This window comes from Alexandromys fortis, unplaced genomic scaffold (genome assembly GCF_014885135.2).
Source record: "Alexandromys fortis isolate MF-2015 unplaced genomic scaffold, M_Fortis_MF-2015_v1.1 scaffold_11, whole genome shotgun sequence".
Taxonomy (NCBI): Eukaryota; Metazoa; Chordata; class Mammalia; order Rodentia; family Cricetidae; genus Alexandromys; species Alexandromys fortis.
This window is the reverse complement of record NW_026067912.1, coordinates 953,980-971,405: the sequence shown is the minus strand read 5'-3', so window position 1 is coordinate 971,405 and position 17,426 is coordinate 953,980. Positions and strand designations below refer to the sequence as shown.

The 17,426-nt window shown below is 41.6% G+C and overlaps 1 protein-coding gene across 1 annotated transcript in view; it reads left to right on the top strand.

The window, feature by feature from the left end:
• Nucleotides 1–14,510: 14,510 nt before the first annotated feature.
• Nucleotides 14,511–17,426, top strand: part of Havcr2 (hepatitis A virus cellular receptor 2) — a 14,915-nt gene continuing 11,999 nt past the window's right edge. Inside the window, exons 1-2 of the mRNA XM_050138582.1 lie at nucleotides 14,511–14,713; nucleotides 15,862–16,203. Coding sequence (XP_049994539.1) covers nucleotides 14,656–14,713; nucleotides 15,862–16,203 — 400 coding nt within the window. The 5' untranslated portion in view covers nucleotides 14,511–14,655. The remainder of the gene's footprint in view (nucleotides 14,714–15,861; nucleotides 16,204–17,426) is intronic.

Below are 17,426 nucleotides of genomic sequence, written 5' to 3'. Positions count from 1 at the left end.
TGACAGCTGACACACTAACTTGGATGTGAGAAATCTTGGAAAATCACACCCCTAGATGAAGAGTTCCAGGCAACAGATAATTGCTGAGAGAAGGACAATGAGTTTTCTCTCTGGATGATTTTCCTAATTAGTAACCCGCTATGAAATGTTCAGCCATACAAATATACACCTATGAAAAGCTAAACAGACTCAGCATGGTGCATTTATTTATTTATTTTAAAACATTTTGTTTCATGTGTATGGGTATTTTGCCTGTATGTATATGTGTGTGCCATGTATGTGCCTGGTGACCTTGGAAACCAGAAGAGGGCACAGGTTCCCCTGACCTGGAGTAACAGATGGTTGTGAGCCACTGTGTGGATACTTGGAATGAAGCGTGGGTCATCTAGAAGTACAGTTGGTACTCTTCATAACTGTGCCATGTTTCCAATTTGTAGTTACATATTTATATGTACATTTACATGGAGCAATAAGCATTAAAGAAAAAAATCAAAAAGTCAAAAATATTTAAGTTTTTAATAAAACTAAATGAATTATCTTTTAGTGGCATATTATTTAAATAACCTCAATCCATTTATACATGGCTACTTATGAAACCCAAATAATTATACTTTACATTAAGAAATTGAAAGCTTGAAGCTAGAAAATGAACACACTATCTTTGCTCCACCAATGGGGTTCCAAAATTCTGCCTCTGGGGTTCTGTAAGGATTAGGTGCTTGTGAGTAAGTAGCCTTGAATCCAGTTCACAGCAGAATCCCCAAAAGACTAAGCAAATGTACTTAGTGCTATTTAACAAAAGAGTTATCAAGGCTTGGAGGGGTACCACAACTCTCAGGGCTGCCCAGCTTCGTGGACAGGAAGGTTTGGATCCATACCAAGTGCTTTTCTAGGTGTGTCTAGATATCTCTCAGGAAGATGTGGTCTCAGTCGCTGTGTGTGACAGCATGAATGCATAGCCACAGTGCGTCACCTTCTTGCTCAGTCCATCTTGCTAATGATGAAATTGATTCTGTCTTGGGGACCAACCGCTACTGGGCAGTACCAGCCTTGTCCACCAGAGGGCAGGTGCATCTTGTCTTTAGAAGGCTCCATTCTCTTATCTCTGCCTTTCTTTCTGTGCTGCCTTATTTGTGCTAAGACCAAGGGTGACGGTGACGGCTGTACATGGGGAGGGACTGGTAAAGAAGAGGCTCTGGAGGACAGGTTTTCATGTACTTGGGAAGGCACAGAGCCCTACACCACTAGGGGCCAACAGAGCCCTGGAGAAGGATTTGAAAATGATTGTCTCGCGGTCCCATCAGAGCAGGTCACATTGCTTCACATTATCAAGAAATGGGAAGTTGCGCTCTGAGAATTAAGACCCGACCGCATACCATGTGCGGAATGTCGCATCAAACCAGAGCGGCTTCACGTTTCCTTTTGGTCAACACCATGGTGCGTCTTCATGCCATCATTTCAGGTGTCACTCTGCTGCTCACAGGTAAGGGAGTAGGTGAGCTGGGAGTGCTTCAGAGGCTAGAGCTGTCGGAGGGAAAACGGCATCCATAGCTACAGTCAACAGAATACTGCTACGGTGAGCAGTGAACCAGGATGATGCTGTAGTTACAAAGAACTTGCTGAACCTCTATGGATTTCTAAAATGATGGCTAAATAAGTATGATCCACAAAAGTATGTCAAATAAGGGGCAATATGCATGCGATGGACAAGTAAGAGCGGTGTACATGTACATGTATGCTATACTCTAAGATTCATAGGAAATAGTAGTAGTGTTTTCCATTTGAGGGGTAAGGACAAGACATCAAACGGACACTTTAGGCTTCATTTGACACCTTTGTGTCTTTAAAAATGGTTTTAATTATTTGATTGATAACATTTTAAGATACAGGTGATGATAGTAAATTACATTTTTTTTTTTCGAGACAAGGTCTAAGGTAGCTTGGATTGACTATAGACTCCATATATAGAGGAAGATGATCTCTCATGTCTGCTCTTCCTGCCTCTGCCTCCCAAAAGCTGAGCATCCACAAATGGCACACATGCTAGAATCTAATCTCTGGGATATGGGATTGTGGAAGGAAGCTCATTCTTATCAAACGCTGCTCTAATTTACTGTAATAGCATGTGTTTTATTTGTGATGCTGGAAAGGTATTAGGCAGAATCAAGTAAAGTGCATCCCAGGAGAATGCACTCATTTTATGAAACGAGGAACGTGTTTTTATCAACCACATCCCAAACTTGTAACCTAGACTTGGATATAGGTTAGTGAATCTGAGTTCATTGTTTCATGTTCTTTGTGTGTTTGTTTTCATGCTAGGGATCTAATCCAGGGATTGACACAGGGCTAAGTAAGTACTGTATCATTTGTGTAAATTTTCGGCCCGCAAAGTTCTTTTAAAGGTCAACTTTGAAGCAATTGGTAATAAAGACTTAATTCCCCCACTTCATCAGATATGTATTAAAATTATTACTTTAGTTTTAAAAGTCACATGATTTAATTCTTGATTTAACATTCTGATTTTGTGGTCTCACTTTATATGTGAGTGTTGTTCCAGTTCTAGAATTTTGCCAACATACAAGAAGAGATTCCTTCTCAGGTTTCTCTTTAACAGACTGATCCTAGAGCTTCAGCCCCTCCTAATGATATTCTAAATCCTTTTAAAAAATTGATATTGAAGTTAATGAAGTTTTGTCTTTAACCCAAGAATGTAAACAAAATCTTGGCCCTACTCTTTGTATAGGAGAGGTGGGTAAAGAGTTAATTGTTTTATTGTCAATAGTTTTGAGAGGAAGAGGAATGGGTGGTTTGAGATTAGATTTCAAGTGACATAGGCTGGTCTTGAACTCCTGGTTTTCCTGCCCATATCTCCCAAATTCTGGGTTTGCAAGTACCCATCAACAAGACAAGCTGTTTGAAACTATTAATAGTAGGAATTTTTATTTTTTCGAGACAGGGTTTCTCTGTAGCTTTGGTGCCTGTCCCGGAACTAGCTCTTGTAGATCAGGCTGGCCTCGAACTCCCAGAGATCCGCCTGCCTCTGCCTCCCGAGTGCTGGGATTGAAGGCGTATGCCACTGCCGCCCAGCCTCTAATAGTAGGTTTTTGCCAAGCTTAAGAATTCCTACATCTGTCATTGTTCAAAGTCTTTGATGGGCCAGTAGGTCCACAAGTGAGCCAAAGACTCTACCTTATCCTTTAACCACCATTTTTAAAAATAATTTCTTGTTTTTTTTTAAAACAGGATCTTCCTCTTCAGCTGTCCTAGGACCCTCATCAGCTCCTTTGGACTTTTGCATCTACCTGGGAGAAAAACGTCCCAGAGCAAGAAAAGCAAAGTTCCCCAGCTGGTGGCTTCTTTCCTGGTTGTTCTCCTTGTTTTCTTCTTTGATTGTTGCCTTGAATGCTTCTTTCCCTGTGTGAGAGATTTATTCTGTCCTGGGAAGGTTTTAGATTGTGCTCAAGCCCCTGGATGTGCATTAGATTGGGTTAGCCCATAGCCAGGGTGAGATCTGGTGATGAGACAGACCCACTCACTGGTGTGAATAGTTTCGTTGCAGCACAGCCATACCCACTCATTGCCGTGTTGTAGGCAGGGAGTTTCAAACTGCCTGAGGTACTTGCTACTACTGGACAGGTGTTGTTGGCCTCCTGAGTTGACAATACTCACCATATGGCCCTTTACATAAAGGGGGCCAGGTGGTCAGCGATATGGCTTAGCTCATAGGAGCACTAGGTGCCAAGCCTAGTTTCATCCCAGGAGTCTACAAGGTAGGAGGAGAGAACCAACTCTCTCAAGCTATCCTATCCCCTTTACACATGGGCCATGTTGTGTGTGCCATACACACACACACAGACACACACATACACATGGAATAAATGGAATTCAAAAATTTAAAGAGATGTTGGCTTATACTTTTACTAGTTTCCTGCAAACAACAGGCACATACATCTCTTTCCTTCTTTCAAGGAAAAAAAGACCAAGCTAGATTTTAAATTCCCTGCATCCCTACCTGAAAGAGAAGTTTTCAAAGGGACCAGCCCTAGTTCTCGGAGTTTTTTCCTCTATGAGTAGAGTTAGGACTGAAGGGTGATGCTCATGGGAAAGCGTGCCAGCTGACAGAGCTCTGAGTGCTCCTGCTGGAGTTCTCGAAGTTTCTTTCCACTCACTGCTTTTTCTCACTTCCAGTCTTGGGTCTCTGTGCACACTAAGACCATGAGTAATGTTGGGAGGAACAGCACTTCTGAGGCTGTGGATTTGTGGGCTACAGGTTGACTCTGCCTAGTCCAGTCTCAGATCTTCAGAACTCCAAGGGCAGACTTGATAATTCATGTGGAGAATTCATTAGCATGAAATTTTCATGTACAGAATTATCAAGAGTTTATAACCTTCTCTTTAGGCGATATATGTAAAGTATATGCATATGAATGCTATATCAATTCATATTTAGACTTGAGCCTCATGCATAAGATATTAGGTACATGCAAGTATGAAGAAAATTTCAGAAATACCCAAATCCTGAAACTTCTGGTACCAAGCATTTTTTGGCCTGTATCTCTTAGATTGGAAGAAGCCATGCATTGACTATGTCTGCTCTCTACCCCAAAAGTGCAAATCCTTGTGTTGGGCCTTGCATGGGATCTCTCATAGGACAGTGGGCCTGGTTATATCTCAGCTAAGACTCAGGGCTGTATGGTGTGCCCTCTTAAGACTGATTAAAATAAGCATGCTGGGTCTAGAAACTGTGGATGAAGTCAGCAATCACTGAGAGCAGTCCTAGGCCACCATACTCTCCGAGTCTCAGAGAGATGCTGAGAGACAGCTGAGGATCCGACATCTGTCATTGATAGCATGCCGTTAGGGACGTGGACTCTGTTCTCATCTCCCCGTTGTCGGTGCTGCTGCCTCTGACTGGTGAGCTGTCTCCAAAGTCCCGCTTCTTGCTTGACTGATACTCTTTCTTCTTGATTTCTAAATCCAGGAATTCCAACAAGTCCTCCAAGGAGACTCACAATGATCACAAGATCCACAAACTCCCCAGCAAGACCCACAACTACTACAAAACCCAAAACTTAAAAAAAAACCCCACAAATACTTCAGCAAGACCCACAGATGCTCCAAAATCAGCCAGAATCTCAACCTCTATTACTCTACTACCAACAGACACACAGACTCCAAAACCAGGTAAAAACCATGTATTTCAACAATCAGCGACCTTCTCATGGGATGCTGTAGGACACAGAGAACAGCAAGTTCTAAATACAATCTAGGTGAAGGCTCCCTAGCTGGGTTCTGAACAACAACTTCTCAGTGTCTGTGATTCTCCAGTCTTTTTATGTGTGCCCTCTGCTGTGTAAGAACTTGGAGATGGAGGGTACCCACCTCTCTGTATCAGATTTTCAGGGGATTCACTCTAGCCAGACTTAGGTGGATCATTGATCTAGGAGAGCTGATGTGGGTGGTGGGAAATCTGGATCAGCTCAGCATCGCTTTCTGATGAGGAAGAAGGGAATGATTGAAAGCTAGGGTCAGGGTAGGGAGACTCTGGATTCACTACTTCCATCCTGAAGCTGTGCCATGCAGCAGAGGCCATAGTCACTGTGGCTAACTTTCAGTGTTTCCTAAGCATCAGGCCGCATGCTACATGCTTTACAATACAAGACTTAATTCTCAGGACTATGTCTGATACAGCCATGATTCATGCCTATTTTACAGTGACAGGAACTGTCATGAAAGTTCGTGGTGACAGTTATGAAGACTAAAGTGGCTCAGAGTCCATCTATATTCACTTGAATTAGAATCTGGTTCTTTCAATAAAAACTTCAGGGCCAGGCCTTCTGCCACTAGCACAGATTTATGTTTGGAAGCTTTGCTCTGTGTTCAAATCCTCACTGAAGCAGACTTCCCACGTCTCTTGTTTTATGAGGAGTTGATGCTTTCTAATGCCTTGCTGCAAGAATCTTTCAATTTATTCATGTGGCATAGAAGCTGTAAAACAATGTTCTTTGTAGTGATAAAAATACACATCAAACCTGTAGCTTTTAGGGATCTATAGTGCTTGTGCTGGAGATATGGATCGGTGGTTAAAAGCAAGTACTTTCCCCACGTGGAACCTGAGTCAGATCCAAGAACCCACATTGTGATTATCACCACCATAATTCCTGTTTCAGGAGATCTGATACTTCCAGTCTCCATGAACATATGCACTCAAGTGCAGAAAACCACAAACAACATACACGTAATTTAAAATAAAAATAAGTTTAGAATGCTATGCTTTGGCTGATGCCACAAAGTGCACACTTCAAACTGAGCACGGATGAGAGTTTAGATTTAATAATAATAAAGAATTCATTTCGGATGAGGGGAAAGCTTGTCATCCGAAAGACAGATTTAGACAAATCTTCTATATCCCAAGAGTGAAAGGGTAACTGGCAGAAAGATTCTCAAAGCTCTCAAAACTGTTAGTTCTTATATTGTTTTCATTCCAGCACCCCCAAGACCTTTTCCACCTCAAACAACAGAACTCTGGTGGACAGTGGATGGTGGCCTTCCCATCCTATACCTCTACAGGCAACTGCACTCACCCCCTGGACTCCCGAAAGATCCAGATCTTGATGACACTGGTGTTGATTGAAGGCAACAAGACAGACCTGATATTATTGTCAGGTGGTAGGCACAGAGAGAATTTCATTGCATCCCCCACAGAGGCCTGAAGAGGTCTCTCTTCCCCCAAAGTTCTCCATTCTGGTCAAACTGTGCTATGTGGCCTCGTTGGGAAAAAAAAAGTATTTCAGGGAGAGTCAATGTGATGGAAAGTTGGTGATTTGTTAAGAGACATTTTAACATAGTTTTTTTTTTAAAAAAAACATGACAAAATGGAGTAAGAGGAAGCAAAAACGTTCATATGGAAGTTGGGCACAGCAGCTCAACAGGAGGAAAACAGTTTCAGGAGCAGGCCACAAGAGTCAGAGACTCACTCGTTCTCATAGTCAGGAGTCCCATAAACATCCTAAGCTAATAGCTATACTATATAGCTGAAGACCTGGCGCAGACCCATGGAGAGCCTGTCCTTGCTGCTTCAGTCCCTATGAGCTCACATGCTCCTCGCTTTGTTCATCCAGAGGGCCATGTTCTCCCTGTATCCTCCATCCCTTCTGACTCTTACAGTCTTTCTGCATTATTCCCTGAATTCTTAGGGGAAAGGTTTGATGGAGACCTCCAATAAAGATTCTCTCTCCATATAATGTCTGACTGTGGGTCTCCCTTTCTGTTCCCATCTGCTGCTGGAGGAAGCCTCTCTGATGATGACTGGATAAGGCAATGATCTCTGAATAGTATAGTCTTCTATAGTATAGTATTCTGCTATAGTATAGCAGAATCTCATGAGGAACATTCTGACAGGTATAAGATGGAATTCAAAGTAATTTTGATTCACAGTTCCTTGATGACTAAGGATATTGAACATTTCTTTTGTAAGTGTTTCTCAGCCATTTGAGATTCCTGTATTGAGAATTCACTGTTTAGATCTGTACCTCACTTTAAAATTAAATTAATTGGTTTTATGTTGTATAATTACTTGAATTCTTTATATATTTTGGATATTAGTTCTCTATTGGATGTGGAATTGTCCTTCCCCCCTCACCCCCAGCCCAGCAGCTTCACCTGAATCTACTGTGATTTCAGTCAGGAGCTGCAGAACCTCAGTTACTGGCCAGCTTCTCAGGCAGCGGCCTGGTGGGATGATCTGCCTCCTGCTGCTCCCACAAATGTAGTTTTTAACCAAGTTGCTGCCATTCTGTTTACCAGTAAAGTCTCATGAGTCAGAGGCTGGGGTGAAAACCTGCTCGTTCAGAGAGGCTGAGGAGTGACTATTTGATCTTCCACCTTCTCTGGACATTTCAAACAGAGAACATCTCTTTCGTCCCTCCAAAACCAAAAAGGACCACCACACCCCAAATCCCTCCCTCTTACTTCCTGTGTGTCTCTCTTTCCGTTTTCTGGACTCTCTCTGACTGTCTATGATTACTTTCTGTCAACTAGTTGCTGACTTTGCCTCCTGACCCAAGGGTTGATTTTACTTAATTAACACCAACGCAAACTCGGGGTTCACAGTGTGATCATATATCCCGCAACAGTTAAGAATCTTTTCCCATTCTGTAGGCTGCTGCTTTGTCCAATTAATGATATCCTTTGTCTTGCAAAAGTTTTTTAGTTTCATGAAGGTGCCATTTATTTATCATTGATCTTAGTGCCTGTGTTATTGGTGTTCTGTTCAGAAAGTCATCTCCTTTGCCAAAGCATGCAAAGCTATTCCCCACTTCCTCTTCTTTCAGGCTCATATTGAACCATCACTACATCTCTGGGATAAAGCCTAGTTGATCATGGTGGATTGTCTTTTTGTTGTGTTCTTTTTTTTTTTTTTCGAGACAGGCTTTGGAGCCTGTCCTGGAACTAGCTCTTGTAGACCAGGCTGGACTCGAACTCACAGAGATCCGCCTGTCTCTGCCTCCTGAGTGCTGGGATTAAAGGCGTGCACCACCATCGCCGGCTTTGTTGTGTTCTTGAATTTGGTTTGCAAGTATTTTATTGATTATTTTTGCAACTGTATAATTTGTCTGTAATTCTCTTTCTTTGTTGAGTCTTTATGTGGTTTGAGTATCAGGGTAACTATGGCCTCATAAAATGAATTGGGCAATATTTATATTTTGTGGGCTAATTTGAGGAGTTTTACAGCATCTGACCCTCATCTTTTTTTGGTTGAGGAACTTTTGATGACTGTTTCTAATTCACCATGGATTATAGATCTATTTAAATTAATTTCCTGATCTTGATTTAACTTTGTTATGTGATACCTATTAAGAAAATTATCCATTTCTTTTAGAGTTTCCAACTTGGTGAAGTACAGGTTTTTAACATATGTCCTTATGATTATCTGGATATCTTCAGTGTCTGTTGTTATGCCACCTTTCTTTAGTTTGGGTTTGATAAAATGAATATTCTCTCCTCATCTTCTAGTTAGTATGGATAAGGGTTTGTTTATCTTGTTAATATTCTCAATGCACCAATGCTTTGTTTCACTCATTCTTTGCAGTGTTCTCTCTGTTTCTACTTTATTGATTACAGTTTGATTATTTCTTGCCATATACTTTTCTCAGGTGTGGTTACTTCCTCTTGTTCTAAAGCTTTCAGGTATGCTGTTAAGTTTCTAGTATGAGATCTCTCCAATTTTGTAATGTAGGCACTTAATGCTATGGACTTTTCTCTTAGCACTACTTTCATTGTGTCCCATAAGTTTGAGTATCCTGTGCATGCATTTCCACTGAATTCTAGAAAGTCTTTAATTTCTTTCTATTTTGCCCCATTTTTCATTCAGCAGAAAGTCATTCAGTTTCCATGAGTTTGTAGGCTTTCTGTTGTTTCTGTTGTTGTTGATATTTACTTTTAATTTGTGATGGTCTGATAGGGTGCAGGGAGTTATTTCAGTTTTCTTCTATTTGTGGAGACTAGTTTTGTGTCTGATTATGTGATCAGTTTTGGAGAAAGTTTCATGAGGTGCTGAGAAGAAGGCATATTCTTCTATGTTTGGTGAAATGTTCTGTAAATATGTTAGGTCCATTTTATTTATAGCATCAGTTAGTTCGAGTATTTCTCTATTTAGTTTTTGTCTGCATGACCGATGTGTCCCTTGGGGAGAGTAGGGTATTGAAGTCCCCCACTATCATTGTCAATATGTGACTTAAGATGTAATAACATTTCTTTTACAAACTTGAGTGCTCTTGTGTTTGGGGCATAGATGTTAAGAATTGAAATGTCATATTGTCGGACTTTTCCTTTGATGAATATGTAGTGTCCTTCCATGTCTTTTTTGATTAGTTTTTGTTTGAAATCTATTTTGTTGGATATTAAAATGGCTACCCAGATTGTTAGTTAGGACCATTTGCTTGGTATATCTTTTTCCAACTCTTTAATCTGAGGTAAAGTCTATCTTTGATGTTGAGGTGTGTTTCTTGGATACAACAGAAGAATGGATCCTGTTTTTACATCCATTCTGTTAGTTGTGTATTATTTAGTAAATGAGATGGTTGATATAGAGAAATATCAAAGACCAATGATTGTTGATTCCTGTTATTATATTGTTGTTGTTGATTGTGGTGGTGGTGGTGTGTGTGTGTTTCCCTTATTTTGATTTTGCTGGTCTTAGAGTATTTGGTCCCTGTGTTTTCGTGGTTGTAACTAATGGCCTTAAAATTTTCCTTCTACAACCATCTTTAGGGCTGTATTTGCAGATAGATACTGTTTAAATCTGGCTTTATCATGGAATATCTTGTTTCTCTACCCATGGTGATTGAAGGTTTTGCTGGGTATAGAAGTCTGGGCTGGCATTTGTAGTCTCTTAGCATTTGCAACACATCTGTTTGGGCCCTTCTGATGTTTAGAGTCTCCGCTGAGAAGTCAGGTTCAGTGATTCTAATAGCTTTTCCCCCATATGTTACTTGTCTTTTCCACTTGTAACTTTTAACATAGTTATTTGTTTTATACAATTAGTGTTTTGATTATTGTGCACTGAGGAGACTTTCTTCTCTGGTTCAATCTATTTGGTGTTCTATATGCTTCTTGCACTATAATAGGTGTATCATTCTTTAGGTTAGGAACATTTTCTTCTAGGATTTTGTTGAAATATATTTTCTGGGCCTTTGATCTGGGGATTCTTCCCTCCTCTTATCCTGCTACTCTTAGGTTTGGTCTTTTCACAGTGTCCCAGATTCCTGATGTTTTGTGTTAGGAATTTTTTAGTTTTAAGATTTTTGTTTGACCAATGTATCCATTTCTTCTAGAGTATCACTAATACCTGAGATCAGTCTTACATTTCTTGTATTCTCTTGGTTCTCTCTCTAGTTCCTGTTCTAATTTCTAATTTTTCATTACCAGAATTCCCTCAGTTTGTGTTTCCTTTTTATTTTCTTTTTCAGATAGGGTTCTCTGTATAGCTTTGGGGCCTGTCCTGGAACTTGCTCTGTAGACCAGGCTGGCCTCGAACTCATAGAGATCCACCTGTCTCTACCTCCCAAGTGCTGAGATTAAAGGCATGTGCCACCACTGCCTGGGTTGTGCTTTCTTTATTATTTCTATTTTCATGTCTTGAACTTTTTTATTTGTTTTCTTCAACTTTATGTTTTCTTGGCTTTCCTTAAGGGTTTTATTCATTTCCTCCAATTTTTTGTGTTTTTCTGGATTTCTTTAAGTTATTTAATCATTTTCTCTTTAAGGACTTCTATCTTCTTCACATATTTGGTTTTAAGGTCTTTTTCTTGTGCTTCAGCTGTGTTAGAATATTCAGGGCCTACTGTAGTTGATAGCTGGGCTCTAGTGGAGATATATTACCCTGGCTGTTATTGATTATGTTCTTACTCCGGCATCTAGGTTTGGGGTGATTAAAGGTCTAGTTACTGATTTCTGGGTTTGTCTTTTGGGTCAGTGTTTTGTTCCTTGATTTCTGTGTCCTCTATGGATTTTCAGGATGTGTGATGGCTGTGATTGCCTGTTTTACTTACCTGCTCAACTGGCGTATTCACAGGGAATGCCTGCTGGTATTAGAGCCTGGGATGAGCAGGAGGAAGGATGTTAAGAAGGGATGGTCTGTGTGGACCACAGGAGATGTGGGCAGAGGGGAAGGGAGTCTACAGCTGGTAATTTGTTGCAGCACCAGGGATGAGACCAAGGGATTGAGTTTAGGAGAACAAAGAGATAGAAGGCCTGTGGGCATGCTACCTGGTTTTCTGGCAGATGATTTACCATAGATCTTAAGATGGGGTCACTACAAATAGAGGTGCACGGGAAAAGAATTAGACACACTGAGGCACAAGTATGTGCTTCTCCAGAAAGCTGCTCCACTGCTACAGCTGTATTTCTGGGATCCTTGAGACCGAATGCAATTCTGTGACTCCCTTAACACCTGAAATCACATCACATAAGACACATTGGCTTGTGGGCGATTTCTAATGCGATTCCGATCCAGGTCAATTCACCCTGACATATTAGGTGAGAACACACAGCAGCTGTTTTGTTTGCTATCATTGTTCTGGCCATACCAAGTAGAGTGAGTGGCTCTTTGGAAGTTCATGTGGCCTTTGTGCCCTTACCATCCTCAGATTATCTGGAAGTGTAGATTAGTTGGGTTCCTCAATTGTTCCACACTTAACTTCTTTGTTTTCCCTAAGTTTGTTGATATACTTGGGCATGTGCATGCACACTTTCCCTATATAGATAGAAAAAAGGAGTCTATTTTCCATGAGGTAAAAACAGTAGGATTAAAATGCACAACTCTAAGGAAACTTATTAAATGCTACGTAGAGTGATGACCGACCCCGAGTGCCTGTAGTATTAGATTAAGTTATTTAACTTTCAAGCCATCACAGAAGGCAGTGTCAATATTTTTAGTGTCAGCAGGGGAAAAAAATCTAACACTTTTGTAAATATCATTAATTTTTCTTTTTAATTGAGCAGATTGGATCAGCATTGTGCATCTACAGAGCACCCTTAGAATAATCACACTGTAAGCACATCCCTCCCCTGGGTGAAGAGTGGGATTCACATGTCTACCTTCCTGGAAGCATGGGGAGCTGGCTTGAAAACCATGGGCCCCATGCCAGGCAAGATCTACATCTGTATAAACCATTCAGAAGAAGCTGCTCCTAGAACCAGGGAGGGACAGGGAAACGCAGGGCAGATTGTCATCAATAAAGAGAGAGGTTGCTGCAGCACCCAGCTGCACGTGGACTCCTTGTCTGAGCCTGGATCGAAACAAATCAATTAAATAATATTTTAAAGACAGGAGAATTTGGTGACGGTCTAAGATGAGGAATAGAAAATTATCGACAGTTTTCTTTGTTTTGAGTGGCAGTGGTACCATGCCTACACAGAAGGATTTCCTCTTTTTGGAAGTAGATCTACATTGCAGTCTGAGATGGTACTGAAACATGTCTACGATTTTTTAAAAATCACTTTAGCAAATGAAAGACAAAAGATACAAGGAATAAAAAGTGTTTTGACACTCCATTTTGTCAAAACAAGAAAAGTCAGCTCAGTGGTTCACAGTGACATCTGTGTGACCTTGACAATCCAAGTCGAATTCCTGGATCCTACAGTTGAGGAGAGAACCAACTCCTGGAAGTGTCCTCTGACCTCTGCACCCAGACAAGCTCCTTAGGCCTTCTCCCCCATCTCTGTCTGACACTTCCTCCTCTTCTGTTTCTGTTCCCCTGACTCTCTCTCTCTCTCTCTCTCTCTCTCTCTCTCTCTCTCTCTCTCTCTCTCTCTCTCGCACACACACGCACACACACACACACACACATTTAATAAGAAGGGTTAAGAATATAGTTCTCCTTTTTTTGATGTTTCCAGAGACTTGAGGAAAGTAGAAGTCTAAAGGGTTGCAATACATGGAGGATTGGGTGGGAACAAGGTTCCTAATGTAAGTTTTTCATATTCCAGTAACTTTTTACCCTTTTGAACATGTAGCTGGCCTGGATGTTCTTTGTCCTTCAGTTGTTTACATATTTGAAAAATGATGAGGTTTTCAAGAGATGAAGCCAAGGGGCAATTGAATGGGTCTCAGGGAGGACACCATATTTAGAGGGACGGAAAGTAGTTGTTACAGACAAGTCAAAATTGGAATGATTTGGGGGCTTTGCATACATTGCTGACACAACTTATTCAGCATCGTTAACAGAGGCCATTCTGTGTAGCCCAGGCTGGCCTCCTACTCAGTGATCCTCCCAACTCAGCCTTCTGAGACTGGAATTATAAAAGCATGTGGCCCTTCTAATGATGGCTTGATCATTTCCTTGTCTCAATACCATTATAAACATGGAAAGTCAGATACAATAAGCTTATAGATTACATTCTAAAGTGTATTACACCGAGGATTTGAACTGGGCTCTCGATTGGCATAGAAGTAATTTATACATGTAAAGATAAGAAATATGACATGCACTGCTTGCTTATTTATTTATTTATTTATTTAGCCAGACAGGTTGTCTCTGTGCAGGCACTCCTGGAACTCCAGCTCTGTAGACCAGGCTGGCCTTAAGGTCTGAGATCCGCCTGCCTCTCTCTGCCTCCCAGCAGCTGGGATTAAAGATGTGCACCACGTGTCCGGCTTCATTGCTTCAGCTCCCACTCCAGGTGCATCAAGGACAGCAGTCACAGGCTTGATTGATGGAGAGGGACCTGGCAGCACGAATGCATGAGTGACATGTTTATATTTTTTGTTCCTCAGTAACCAGCTGGGATTATACATGGTTTATACAGGCTATTTTATCTGAGATGTTAGAAGACTCTTGCCATGACTAATACTTTTCTTTCTCTGAAATACTCTTTTGTTTTTGTTGATTTCATGTGATAAACGTCAGAGTGCCAGCAGGCTCTGTCTACTGTGATGTGACACAGAACAAGAATGTTCTCAGATGTGACTAGCTGCACTAACACGGGAACTTCACCTGGTCAGACACCCTGGGAAGTAGGTTGTCCCTGAGTGGGTGTGGTCAGCCCTCATGGTTCTGGGGTAGACAGAAGTTAGAGGAAGCACCATTTTAACTGAAGAGCTAAAGCTGTGCCTACACTGAGCTGGCCTTTGCTTTTCCCCGCCAGGTACTAATGTTTTCACATCTTACTTTCAACGGTGTCCTGCTGCTGTTGCTACTGCTACTTGCAAGTAAGTCTGGGCCGGTACTTTTCAGATGGAGAAAGATTATCACACAGAGGGCAAGACAGAGATAGATGATGGGCGTAGTGATGCTATTTCTAATAGCATATGTTGAGAAGTAACCTAAATGTCAACAGTGGAGACCTGGCAAATAAATTAGATCTATCCATGATAGAAGCAAGGAGCCTAATTCAACAACCTGATACAGATGCTGGGAGTCACAATGCTACAGAGAGAACCAAGGTGCCCAGTTATGTGTGTAAGCATTGCCAGGAGGAGCAATGTATGGACATTTTTGAATGGTTGAGCTCTAGGGGGATGGGAAGAGTTGGGAGAGGTGGTCCTGCTTTCAAGTATCTTTAATATGGTTTGAATACTTTATTATATAGATGTGTGTGTGTTGTTATGAAGGAATTTAAACTTCAGTACAACATTTGAAGAGTTTCAAATATGCAAGCTGCTAGTTTTGTTTTGTCAGAACTTTTATCTCAGAGAGAGAGAGAGAGAGAGAGAGAGAGAGAGAATTAGGTTACCTTTTCTTTGCTAATGAATAGACAGCTAGCCCAGACAGGTGGGCCATTTTTCTGGCCAACAATTCTCATTTTTCTGAATGTTGATTCCATTAGCCCAGGTTTTTTAATCTTCAAAAAACTGTTCACAGTTCTCTTTGAGGGCTGAAAAGTATGTGATTGTGAAAGGGTGGGGATCAAGGGCCCACAGCACATGGGAACTGAGAGACATGCAGGTTCTCATGTTCCTTCTCAGGCCAATGGAGGCAGGCATTTTAGGGAATGATCAGAGGTTGTCCACGCTGGCCTCAAAGTCACTGCATTTTTGCCACAGTCTCCTCAGTACAGGGTTAAAGGCAGTCATCACTTTCCGGAGTGTTAATTTACTTTTTGAGAGATGATTTCATCATGCAGGCTAGTTTGGGATCTTCCTGTCTCCACCTGCCAAGCTCCAGGTTTAGAGGCATGGGCAATCATAATAAGTGTCTGAACAGGACTCGCTGCTTCCTCTGGCGACAGAGAATCATTGGCACTGTCAATCCTCCTCCTAACAGGGCAGCCAGAGTTTCCTCTTTAATTCTATGATGTATTACCAACAGAAATGGACTCACTCCCTCACCGTCTTGCCCTCCTCTCCTCTCTGTGTAGGGTCTTTGGAAGATGCATTTATAGTCGAGGTTGGTAAGAATGCGTATCTGCCCTGCAACTACAGTATAACTGCCTATGGGACACCTGTGCCTGTGTGCTGGGGCAAGGGACCCTGTCCTTTTTCACACTGTGGTGCCAATAATGTGCTTAGCACTGATGAAAGAAATGTGACATGTCAGAAATCCAGAAGATACCAGCTAAAGGGGAATTTCCTCAAAGGAGATGTGTCCCTGACCATAGAGAATGTGACTCTAGCTGACGGTGGGACCTACTGCTGCCGCGTAAAATTCCCTGGTCTAGGGAATGATAAGAAAGTAAACCTGGAATTGGACATTAGACCAGGTGAGTAGACCTTCCTATGTTCTCTTTGTCTATAAGAATCACCCGTGGGTCAGGATATCATAATACACATATGGATTATTATCACCTCGAGTTACAGTCCTGGGGGTGGCATGTGAAGGCCCAGGATGAGGAGGCCTCACTGTGAAGGTCAATGATGCACCTGCCATGTGTTTTCATACTCAAGGATGCAGCCCAGAGAAGGGGACAAAAGGCCTAGACCAGAGAGAGGTTCAAGACCCTGCTTGGTCATTAGATCACATGGAAACTTCCTTTCTTTAAATTAATTTTTGCTTTAATTTTTCCATACTATAAGTTTTGATCATAATTTTCCCCTCCTCCAACTCTCACCAGATTCTCCCCACCTTCCTACCCACACAACTTCATATTCTTTCTATCCCTTAGACACAGACCTCCACATACACACAATGCAAAACCAAACACCCAGCCAAAAGTCAAAACAGACGAGTAAAACCAAAACATGAAAAATATCAAACCAAAAAAGTGCCCAAAGTCAAATGGAGTCTGTGTTGTCAGGGGCCCTGCTCTTTGTGTGGCTGGTATACCCAGTGACACTTTGTTGGAGGACACTGGACTTGCCCTGTCCCAGCTGGTGTTAAAACAGCTTCTTAGTTAGGAGTGGGGATCCATGTCCACTTCCCCATCTCAGTGCCGGGATCTGTGTGGCTCGAGTCTTGGCATGTCCATGAGCGCTGGCTGTCGTTGTCTCTGTGAGTCCAGATATGCAGCGATCCTGTGTTGTCTGGAAGACTGTTTTCTTGGGTCTGTCTACCACCTCTGAGTCTTACGATCTTTCCACCTCCTCCCGGTGCCTGGGCCCCACCTGCAGAGCAAAGACATGGCCGTATCTGGGATGAATTCTGGATTTTCTTTTTTTTTTCATAAATGTACTTCTGATAAGTTAGTAATATAGACTATTGGGTTGTATGTGTTTTAAGGAGGTGTATATGCGCATATTCTTATGTTTTAAAGTTTATAATAGATAGGGTTAGGTATACAGCTCAGCAAAAAACCCTTTGTGGTCATCTGGAACAGAGTTCAAATCAACTGTCCTTCCTAATTGTGTAACATTGGAGCATTACTTCATGTGTGACCTCTGCAGCTGTACAATGTAGTCAACTATCACTGAAAGGATTCTACAAGGTGATGTTTATGAGCTTTAGTGTGACTCTCACACTGGTAGTTCCGTCACTGACTAGACCGTG